Source organism: Myotis davidii, unplaced genomic scaffold (assembly GCF_000327345.1).
Source record: "Myotis davidii unplaced genomic scaffold, ASM32734v1 scaffold214, whole genome shotgun sequence".
Taxonomy (NCBI): domain Eukaryota; kingdom Metazoa; phylum Chordata; class Mammalia; order Chiroptera; family Vespertilionidae; genus Myotis; species Myotis davidii.
This window is the reverse complement of record NW_006285782.1, coordinates 1,535,191-1,546,817: the sequence shown is the minus strand read 5'-3', so window position 1 is coordinate 1,546,817 and position 11,627 is coordinate 1,535,191. Positions and strand designations below refer to the sequence as shown.

Genomic DNA, 11,627 nt, shown 5'->3' with positions numbered 1-11,627 from the left:
GTACTGACTATTCTGGGTGGAAAAGGGGTGTGGGTGTGCGGGAAGAGACTGGACAGAAATCATACACCTATGGATGTGAGAACAGTGGGTGGCGGGGGTAAGGGCAGAGGGTGGGGTGGGAACAGGGTGGAGGGGAGCTATGGGGAGGAAAAAAGAGGAACAACTGTAATAATCTGAACAATAAAGATTTAATTAAAAAAAAGAAAAATTTTTAAAAAAAGAAAACAGCACAACAGAACTAATATATTTAAACATTGATTCTTTGGAAAAACTAACAAGATAATTATATCCCACCAACATATTCAGGGGAGAGGAAAATAAGAATGTATAAATACTTAACAAAAATATGACAACAGAGGGGGAAAATCCCCCAAAGTCAAAGGATATTATAATAATTACAAAAGAATACTTGTCCAAATCTTTGTAAACAAATGAAAAGTTCTCCATAGACGCATTATGTTTCTAGGAAAATACAAATAATCAAAACTGTCCCTGAAATAGATAGAACATCTAAACAGAACTAACAAAGAAGTTTTACAATAAAAATATTCTCTGTATATCTAAAATAACAATAATAAATATGTCCAGACTGTTTTAGGTGAATTCTATCCAACAGTTAATTACAGTATTATTCAAACTGTTCTAGAAGAGGAGAAATTCTTCTACAAGGAAGAATTTTGAATAATATTTACACTAAAACCTAAAAAAGTACAAACGCTAGAAAAATATAAATTCTTATGAATATTAAAGCAAAAATCCTATATAAAATATTAGCAAATAGGCTTTAGCAACACACAAAATAATACACAATGACTAACAGCAGTTCATTCCATGGCCAGATGGCTCAGTTGGTTGGAGCATTGTCCAATGCATCAAAGAAATGGTCAGGGCACATGGCAACATACCTAGGTTACAGGCTCGATCTCTGGTTGGGACACATAAGGGAGGCAGCCAAATGATGTTTCTCTTCCTCTCTCTTTCTCTCGCTCTCTCTATCCCTCCCTTTCCCTTTTCCTCTCCCTTCCTCTCTCTCTAAAATTAATAAAAACATCCTCCAGTGAGGGATAAAATACATATATTTTAATGTGTCATAATGAGAAACTTAAGACACTTTCTCTCTGTAAATATTGAAAGGCATTTAATAAAATTTAGTAATTATTTCTGGGTAAACTTTTTTAGTAATAAAGAATAAATGGATACTTCCTTAATAAAATCAAATTTAATTCAAACCATGAACCAATATTTTGCTTAGAGAGAAAACAGTAAAAGCATTCCCATTAAAATGAGGAACAAGATGAATATAAAACTTTAAATGTTTTTTGAAAATACCAGTCAATGCATTCAGTCAAGAAAAAGAAGTATGATATGCAAAAACTGGAAACGAGATTTAATTACATTTTTACTTGATGATATAACTGTATAAAAGCACATATGCAATAACTTAAAAACTAGAAATAAGAGTTGGGTGGTTTCAAAATTAATACACAAAACTTTCCTCTACAAAACAAGTTAGAAAATAATATGCAATAAAGATTTTATTTAAAGCAACAAGATAAAATACCTAACAATAAAACTTAGAAAAAGTGCAAGAAAAAAATTTAAAATTGTACTAAGGAAGATAAAGAAAAACTAGGGTAAATCATGAAACATACCTTGTTCTTGGTTAGGAAGATGCAATATTGTAAAGATGTCGCTCTTGCTTAATCTATAAATGTAATGTGATCACAATAAAGTTACCAGGATTAATTTTGGGACAACTAGGAAAGCTTATTTTAAATTTCATATAGAAATACGTACAATAAGGCCAACTATAATAAGCCAAGAAGTTGGAAAACTTTTTAAAAGAATAAAAGGAATGATGGGGAACTAAGTTTGCCACCTAACAAAATTTATAGTTTAAAAAATATAGCATTAAAGGTTTTGAGTCACCATGAGTAGACAGGTTAGTGGAATAGAATATAATTCAAAATTAGGCCTAGGAATAATATATAATAATTGTGGCATTTCCAACCAGTAGAGAAAAAATTATTTAATAATTTTGTTGGGATAACAGGATAGTTAATAGAGTTGGATTGGGAGCTCACTTCTTTCATCCAAATGGTTCCTGATGTTAAAATATTTTAATCACAAAAAATACGACTTGAAATGTGCTAGGAGAAACATAAGATTTTCAAAATCCAGAAGACAGAAAAATGATTACATAAAAATTAAAATTTTCTGCATGAGAAAGATAAAAGGCAAATGACAAACTGAGAAAAAGTATGCAACATACATAACATTAAGCTAATCTCATGAATATATAGAGAGTATTTAGAGATCAAGAAGAAAATAAAAAGTTTAACAACAAAATGGCAAAGAATTTTATCAGATTACATAAAAAGTCAATAAATATATCTGTTGGCTATTTGTGTCTTCTTTGGAAAGACATCCATTCAAGTCCTTAGTCCATCTTTTAAATCTGGTTGAGTTTGTTATTGAGTTGTAGAAATTCCTCATATATTTGAGAGATTAACTCATCAGAAATATTGTTTGCAAATAATTTTCCTAATCCACAGGTTGCCTTTTCACTGTATTCTTTCCTTTGCTGTGCAGAAGCTTTTTGTTGTCCCACTTGTTTAGTTTTGCTTTTGTTACCCAAGCTTTTGATGTCATATCCATGATATCATTGCCAAGAACAATGTCATGAAGCTTTCCCCTTATGTTTTCTTGTAGGAGTTTTACAGTTTCAGGTCTTATGTTTAAGTCTTTAATACACTTTGAGTTGACTTTTTGTATGGTGTATGACAAAGGTCCAATTTCATCTTTTGCATGTGGATATTAAATTTTCTCATTTGTTGAAGAGACTATCCTTTCTCCATTGTGTATCCTTGACAGTCTTGTCAAAGATCAGTTGAACGTATATATGTGGATTTATTTCTGGGCTCTCTATTCTGTTGATTGGTCTGTATGTCTGTCTTTATACCAATACCATACTGTTTTGATTACTGTGGTTCTGTAATATATTTTGAAATCAGAAAGTGTGATGACTCCAGCTTTGCTCTTCTTTCTCAAGATTGATTTGGCTATTTGTAGGCTTTTATGGTTCCATATAAATTTTACAGTTGTTTTCCTATTCCTATGAAAAAATGCCATTGATATTTTGATAGGGATTGCACTGTCAAAGTCACTGATACCCAGGGAAATGTAAATCAGCACCACAGTGAGGTATCTCACACATGTTTAGGCTATTTATTTATTTATTAAACATTTTATTTTATTTTATTTTTTTAATCCTCACCTGAGGATATCCTTCCATTGATTTTTTAGAGTGGAAGAGAGAGGGAAAGACAGAAATATCAGATGTGAGAGAAACACATCCATTGGTTGCCTCCTGCACACACTTGACCTGGGCTAGGGAGGAGCCTGCAACCAGGTACGTGTCCTTGATCGGAATCAAACCCAGGACCCTTTGGTCCACAGGCTGACACTGTATCCATTGAGCCAAACCGGCTAGGACTAGAATGACTATTTAAAAATACAACAACAAAATAAGTGTGGCAAGGATGTGAACAAAAATTGGATTGAATTGAAATGTAAGTATAAATGCACACCAGTTTTCAAAGACTCCATACAAAAAAAGAACATAAAATATTTAAGATATATTTGGGTTAAATAAAAAATAGTTTTGAAATCAATTCCACTTGTTTCTTTTTAACCTTTTTAAATGTGGCTACTAGAAAATTAAAAATTACATATAAGTGGTGGGCAAAAGTAGGTTTACAATTTATTACTTATTAATTACTAGAAGCCTGGTGCATGAATTTGTGCATGGGTGGAGTCCCTAGGCCTGGCCAGCAATCGAGGCCTTTTGGGGGGCTGGCTGGCCAGTGAGAGGGGCTGCGGGTGGTTGGCCAGCCGGCCCTCCCCCCAATTGGGGTGGGGTGGCCCAATCGGGGGTGGGGCTGGCTGGGGGTTGGGGGGAGCCAATTGGGGCCCAGATCGGGCCGGTTGGCAGCTGCAGTGCAGTCATAGCAACCGGTTGAGCACCCAGTCGGTCGAACTCCCACCTGGGGGGACAATTTGCATATTAGCCTTTTATTATATAGGATTGTATTATTTTCCATACAACCTACTTTTCTTGCCCCTGTATGGCTCATGTTATACTTCTGTTGGAATGACTATTCTGATACTGGGAGTCTTCTCATTAAAATTAAGGTTGGCAAAGTAAATTTACTAATATGTTTAAATCCCCAAAACTGCTAAGAACCTACCAATATGCTGGACTTTTTCATCAATGACCTCACAGTGGTACGGCCACCGTGTTGGGCTCAGTTCACCAGAAGAAGAGACACCATATAAATCTCGTGGCTCACGAAGACGTGGCACCCATCTCCCTAGCTGGTATTCCAACAGTATCTGTGTAGTCCGGGGGAAAAATGGGTCAGTGATGGAGTCAGCTGGAAAAAATTCAAACACAATCATGAGTGTTAAGAAGCAAAACTCCAATTGCTATAATTTTCAAAATTGATTCTAGAAAGAGAGAGAAGGGAGAGAGGGAGAGAGGAAGAGAGGAAGAGGAAAGGAGAGGGAGAGGGAGAGAAAGTAACATCGATTTGTTGTTCCACTTACTGTTGCGTTCATTGATTGATTTTTGATTGTGCCCTGACTGGGGATTGAACCCAGAACCTTAGTGTATCAGGATGGTGCTCTAACAAACTGAGCTACTCAGCCAGGGCAAATCCCTATAACTTTTTTATATGTTCTTTTTTTCCCCCTTCAACACCATTAATTTGTGAATATCTGTAGATATAATTATAAATATCTTATAATTTATGGCATTTAAAAAATAAAAGTACTAATGAAATTTTTTTTTAAAATATATTTTATTGATTTTTTACAGAGAGGAAAGGAGAGAGATAGAGAGATAGAAACATCGATGAGAGAGAAACATCGATCAGCTGCCTCCTGCACATCTCCTACTGGAGATGTGCCCGCAACCCAGGTACATGCCCCTGACCGGAATCGAACCTGGGACCTTTCAGTCCGCAGGCCGATGCTCTATCCACTGAGCCAAACCGGTTTCGGCAAAAGTACTAATGAAATTTTTTAATAACTGATCTTCACGATAGCTAAAGAAAAGTTGTTATTAAATACTATAAATTATACCAAATTGTCACTTCTACTCCAAAAACATTTTAGATTTTGAAAGGGATTACATTTGTTTCTTGCAGCTTTTTTAGCCAACTGTTTACTGTTCAATCTTCTTAACCTTAATCACACTGAGGCAACTATTTGTCTAATAGGTTAAGTACACCCACCAACCATATTTTCTCACCACCTACTGGAACTATGTTCTCTAAGGTTGTTATAGTGAACTTTCAGTCAAAACTCTTTCACTTCTCATTCTAGGGCTACTGTGTGACACAACCCCAGAAGCATAATTCACACAGAATAAGATGGAGTCGTCCCATGTAGACAGCGCGGAGACTCTCTCTCTCTGTTTCTATTGGGTAAGTGGGGCCTCAACTTGATGTTGATAATCACCTTTCCTTAAGATCATGTCCCTTGTCTTTTATGATGGTACACTTCCTGGTTTTCTCTCTACCTTTTACATACTTGGTTCCATTTGTCCCACTGACTCCTCTTGCTATTCCACCTCTGAAACATGGCTTTTAACCTAAATTTAGTTCTGGGTTATTTTTGTATAACAGCAGATAATTGGACTAGGAGTCAGACAAACTGAGTTCTGTTCTATCACTTTGTTTCTACATGATTTTGGTTGGCCAATGAAGCCTCTTTGAACATAAATCTTACTACTTGTAAATAAGAAATACTACCTTCCATTGCTACTTCTCAAGATTGTTATATAGATCCATTTATTCAATAGACAGTTATTAAGCATCTAGTATTCCATTATGTGAGTAGATCACACTTTGTCTTATTTACAGTATGATTCAAAAATGGCAAGGCAATTATTTATGAATGAGTAAATAAAATTAGATTCATACCTCATGATTTGTAAATGTAAATTTTAGAGAAATGAAATACCAAAATTCAAACAAGTACAAAAAAGTACTTGAAGAAAACTTTGATAATTATATTGATGATTTTAGAGTAGGGGCCTTTGTAGCTTAAACAGATACATAAAAAAAAGAGCCACAAATGAATAATGATAAATAACATTAAAATAATTCCCAACAATGAAAGCAATGTAAACAAAGTTAACAAGGATTTCTATGAAAGAGCAATTCATAACACAAGGGAATATAAATAGACAAGCATATGAAACAATTCTTAATTTCTTTAGCAACCAAGGAAATGTTAGTTAAAACAGTGAATTTCCTCCTTTTTACCAACAGACGTTTTAAAATTTTAAAAAGAAAAAAAAGGGCAGCAGGAAGTCCACAAAATAGTACAATTTTTTTAGCAAACTATTTACTGTTGAATGTTCTTAAACTTCTTAAACTTAGTCACACATTTTCTATGACTATGGGTATAGATATGTGTACAAATGCAAGAAAAAATTCTAGAAGGGTAAACACCAAACTGAGAATAGTGGTTATCTCAAAAGTGAAAATTTGTTTTAGGATGGCAGTGAAAAAGACAATAATAAAAAATAATAAAAGGTCTTATCTTCAATTTCAAAATATCTGTGATAGATATATGAATATTTGGAAAAAATATTTTAATGTATTTGAAAGCACAATTCTAAATGTATGAATTCTAAAAAATCAAGCACACATCAAGATGCCCACATGCACATGTAAATTTGCTAATGAATGACTAAGGAATCTCTACATAGGCATACTTAAAGATGCAGTGCCAAAACATTGTGTCCATTATAAGTCCAGTTATACTGTAAATGCATTTAAAGAATTGGTTATTTAAAGAAATGCCAAGGCAAATAAATTCTTGTATTAAGTTCTTTATAAACTACTGACCATTTTCATTAAAATCAGGTTTATCTAAAACAAATCTTAAACGTTTTAACTCCAAAAGATTCTTATAAAAGTGAATACATTTTCTTTCCTTATCCAATTAACAGAATAATAATTCCCTATATTATCCAAGCTGACTTTTTTCTAGTTTCCTTATTACTTTTCCTCCACTCATATCCTATCATAAAGAGAAGGGAGAATATATGGATAAATTCAAACCTGTTAAAAGTGCACATTGGTGGAGATCTTCAAATTTCATGTAGGTATCCTCATCCTAAAACAAGAGAGTTTAAAAACATTTCTCTTTTAAAAACCAACAGCTTACAAAGCCAGAAATTTTTTACAACAATTAAGTGTATGTGTTTAATCTTTAGTGGAAAAAATTAAAGGATTATTATAGCTACTGGTCTCAAAGCAGACACTTCAACTATCCTGAAACCTTAAAGTTTTCACCTTTCATTTCTCTTCTTCCACAGGGTAAGGTCTATTAATAATTGCAGGGAAGAAATAAAGTTTAAAGATTCTTGGTAAGCTTAGCAAAACAATCTAAATCAGTGGTTCTCAACCTGCCTAAAGCTGCGACCCTTTAATACAGTTCCTCATGTTGTGGTGACCCTATTTTTTTTTTTTTTTTTAACTATGAGATCAATGCATTTATTAAGTTGGGGCTAATTTGTTATACAACATTAGACACATAATACTAAAACTACATTTTTTTTTCATAAAACTAACAATTGAGTTTATCAAGGTCACAGGACATAAGATCAATATTAAATATTAATTATATTTTTATACACTAACTATACAATTTCCTATAGACAATAGGAAATTGAAAAAAAATTAAAAATACTATTTACTTTGGCTCCAAAAAAACACATTGAACACTTAAGTGATGAATTTAACAAATATGTGTAACACCAGTTTGTTAAAAACTACAAAACATTACAGGCAGAAATTAAAGAAAACCTAAATAAAGGAGAGATATACCATGTTCATAGATGGGAAGGCTCAGTGTTGATAAGATATCAATTATCCCCAAATTCATCTACACATTCAGTAGATCAATTTGGGGATAATTTTTAATCAAAATCTGAGCAGGCAATTTTTTTAGAAATTGACAAGCTTCTTCTAAAACTTATATGGAAATTCAAAGGACCAAGAATAGCCAAAACAATTTTGGGAAATATCAAAGTTAAGTATTTACCTGATTTCAAAACTTACTATAAAGTTACATTAATCCAGATTAATCAAGTAGCACTGCCATAAGCAATACTTATGTAGCTCAATAGACTGAATAGAGTTCAGAAATTGAACCCTATATCCATAAGGTAAATTAATTTTCACAAAGATGCCAAGATTATTCAAGGTGGAAAAGACAGGCTCATCAACAAATAATTCTGGAATAATTGGATAGCTACATGCAAAAAAACCTGAACCTCAATCCTAACCTCAAAGCATGGTTGTATGGTAAGATTATGTTTAGTTTTTAAATAAACTGTCAAACTGTCTTCCAAAATGACTGTACTATTTTGCATTCCCACCAGCAATGAATGAGAGTTTCCATTGCTCCACATCCTCACCAATCTTCAGTGTTCTCAGTGTTTCGAATTTTGGCCATTCTAGCTGATGTGTATCTTCTATGGTAAAGTGTGTTTAAGGTCTTTGGCCCTTAATTTCATTTTTACAAATTGAACATAATTAAAGCATAGTGGTTAATCACAAAAACAATATGTAATTATATATGTGTTTCCCGATGGTCTTAGGCAACCCCCGTGAAAGGGTCATTCGCGACCCACAGGTTGGGAACCGCTGATCTAAATTAAGAAAAAGAAACAAAAGAAGAAAAGAAACACAGCCCTGGCCTGTGTGGCTTAGTTCGTTGGGCATCATCCCATGCATCAAAAGGATGTGGGTTCAATTCCAGGTCAGGGCACATGCCTGGGTTGTAGGATTCTCCTATAAGGGGCGTGCAGGAGGGAGCAGATCCATGTTCCACTCTCACATGGATGCTTCTCTTTCTCTCTCCCTCTTCCTTCCTCTAGCTCTAAAAATTAATGAGTATTATTTTTTAAAAAGAACATAAATACAGAAGGCCATAGACTTAAAGGGTTATATATCATTTTGGGGAGCTTATTTGAGGACCTTAACTTAAATATATGATAATTTATACTTTAGGAAAAATAAAATGTGATGAAAACATCTCACAAATATTACTAGAACCAGAAAAAATATTTTTAAATACTGCATTTTGTTTTTTCCTCCTTTTTCTTCTTCCATGTCCCTGCCTTTGTTACATCAGAGCCACACTAAGCCTATTATGGAGCTACATAGTAGATTTAAAATATAGAAGGTCCCAGTATATGATACATATTATGATGAATACAGTAGACTTAGTACATATAAGAAAGTGGACAGGGAGTATAAAAACACCAAATAATGCTTTAATATACATATTTTAGTAAAAGTCAGAAGAATCTTACCCAAATTTTTTTCTCAGAAAAAGACAACCAATATAGGTTCTTTCTAGATGGGGCATACTGTACACAGTAATACCTCGGCTTTCAATCAAATTACTTCCCAACTTCAATGACAGGTGATTTAAACATCCAATTGATTCTTACATTCAATTGGTTTTATAATACTTTTACTGGGAATCTATATAACACAAGTTTTATCTCAAAGTACATTAAGATAAAGTTGAGGAAAACATACTGATTGATCTTCATCACTGATTGTTCTATCTGAATAGTCTTCTTCTGAATCTTCTGACATCTCTTCAGTATTTGGCTCGATATTTCTCCTTTTGAGTAGGCGGGCTGTAAATGGAAAACAATTTCTAAGGTCTTTACTGACAGTTTTTAAATCAAAAGTGTTTATTACATTGTATGAGTATCCAAAATATATTCTATTGTATTTAAGTGACAACAGGTTTCTTTTAAAAACTAATTTATTAGGACACGGTTAAATAAACCTTCAGTTTCAAAGATTTGAAGAAATTTTTCATTTCTATGAGTAAGAAACTAAATCACAATAAAAGACAAATCAAGTAAATAATTTAAAAAGAATTTATAGGGTACACAGACAAATCATTTACACCCTGTATTTACAATTAAATACCAGAGAGCAATAGCAAGTTCAGAATAATCCTGAGACATTAAAAAGATCACAAATCTTTTAAATTACAGTTACTTATTCAGGCAATGAAATTTAGCAATAAATTTTGTTTTCTACTTAATTTTCAATTGACCAGCAGTTCAATAGCCGACAACAGACTCTTTATATTTTGGCTACTATTCCGTAGATACTGTCTCTGTTCTAATATTCAATTGTATCTGTCTTAACTGACATCTCAATAGCTATCAGAAGGTTGTACTGGCGACGGCCATTATCCCTGGGAGGCAAGTATCCTCCCATTATTGAGACAATGAAATAATGCAAGTTCCTTGTCAAGATTCTTTGTTGTTGTTTTTTAGATCAAAGGAATTTACCAATTCCCAGTCTATTTGTTTAAGTTCTGCTCTACACAAAGTGTGTTTTGGAACAAGACTACATAGAAGAAAGTCCAAGCTCCACAGCAAATTACTACAGATGCAACGGAGAAGTGTGCTTAGTAGGACCTGCAACACTGACTGAAGTTTCAGCCCGGGGGTCACCACGATTCCCGATTTGGGAAACTGGATTGGCATAAATCTGATTCTATTTCCTCCCGTGAGCACATGAGGCAAACCAATGTAAGGCAGGGCCAGGGTCTTACTGTCTGGGTGGTTCCTACTAAATGCGATTCTTGCTAAATGTTAAAATCCAGGTACACTACTCTGCACATGTACGAGTAACCTCATGAGCCTGACTGGAACCCAGCCAGGTAAGCTGACCCAACGGCAAAGAAGAAATGAACATGTAATTAACTAAACAATGTATCTGAACCAGAGCTGAGCCTGCCTCCAGGGGAACAGAGCGTTGGAAGCTCTACAAATAAAACCAGCGACACCACCTCTCTTTCTTGAACAGAACACCCACGCAGCCAACCCCCTGAGCAGGGTCACAGTTACCATTGTGCTCACCTGCGACAGGGTAAGACCTGAGCTTCAGGAGAGCCGCGCTGACTGCCTAATGGGCACTCCGCGCGCGTTCCTTCCACGGCCGAGGCGGACGAGGCAACACCTGCGCCCCCACGCCCAGCCAGCCAGGCCTGCGGGCGGGCACGACGACGGACTTCCTCGGGAAAGGACGGTGAAGCACAATTCCCGAGGTCAGCGAGGCCCTCTCACGCTCACGCCTGGAAGCCGCGGTGTGGGTAGGAGCTCATTTCCCCCGGCGCGCGTGTCCACGTGTGCTCGCTTCCCGCAGGGGGCGCCGCGCCGCTGATCTCCTTTCCTTCGGAACCGCGCGTCACTGTCCCGCCTCTGTTGGCTCCTCCTTCCCGCCCCCGCGGGTAACAGCCCAATGTAATCCCGGTCCAGTTCGGCGGCTCTAGCCACGCCCTTCACCCGGAGGCAAGGCCACTCGTTACCAGGGCAACGGGACCACCCTCGCGAGACTTCAGAAAGCCTTGGGGAATTACCTAGCAGTATTGGAGAGAGAAGAAGCCTGGGCGGGATTTGGGCCGGAGGAAGGGAGACCACGAAGGATGACGGGAACTAGGGGCAGAGGGAATCCCGTTCTAGGTGGAAAGTAGTGCGGATGGTGGGGTGGGGCTGGCAGAAATTTAGG

At 35.8% G+C, this 11,627-nt stretch overlaps 1 protein-coding gene across 1 annotated transcript in view; it reads right to left on the bottom strand.

Moving 5' to 3' along the window:
- Positions 1–11,411, bottom strand: part of AGBL3 (ATP/GTP binding protein-like 3) — a 67,822-nt gene extending 56,411 nt beyond the window's left edge. The window contains exons 1-4 of the mRNA XM_006756693.2: positions 10,979–11,411; positions 9,630–9,733; positions 7,137–7,191; positions 4,251–4,436 (exon numbers count right to left, since the gene is read on the bottom strand). Of these exons, the coding sequence (XP_006756756.1) occupies positions 4,251–4,436; positions 7,137–7,191; positions 9,630–9,689 (301 nt within the window). The 5' untranslated portion in view covers positions 9,690–9,733; positions 10,979–11,411. The remainder of the gene's footprint in view (positions 1–4,250; positions 4,437–7,136; positions 7,192–9,629; positions 9,734–10,978) is intronic.
- Between the last annotated feature and the right edge of the window lie 216 nt (positions 11,412–11,627).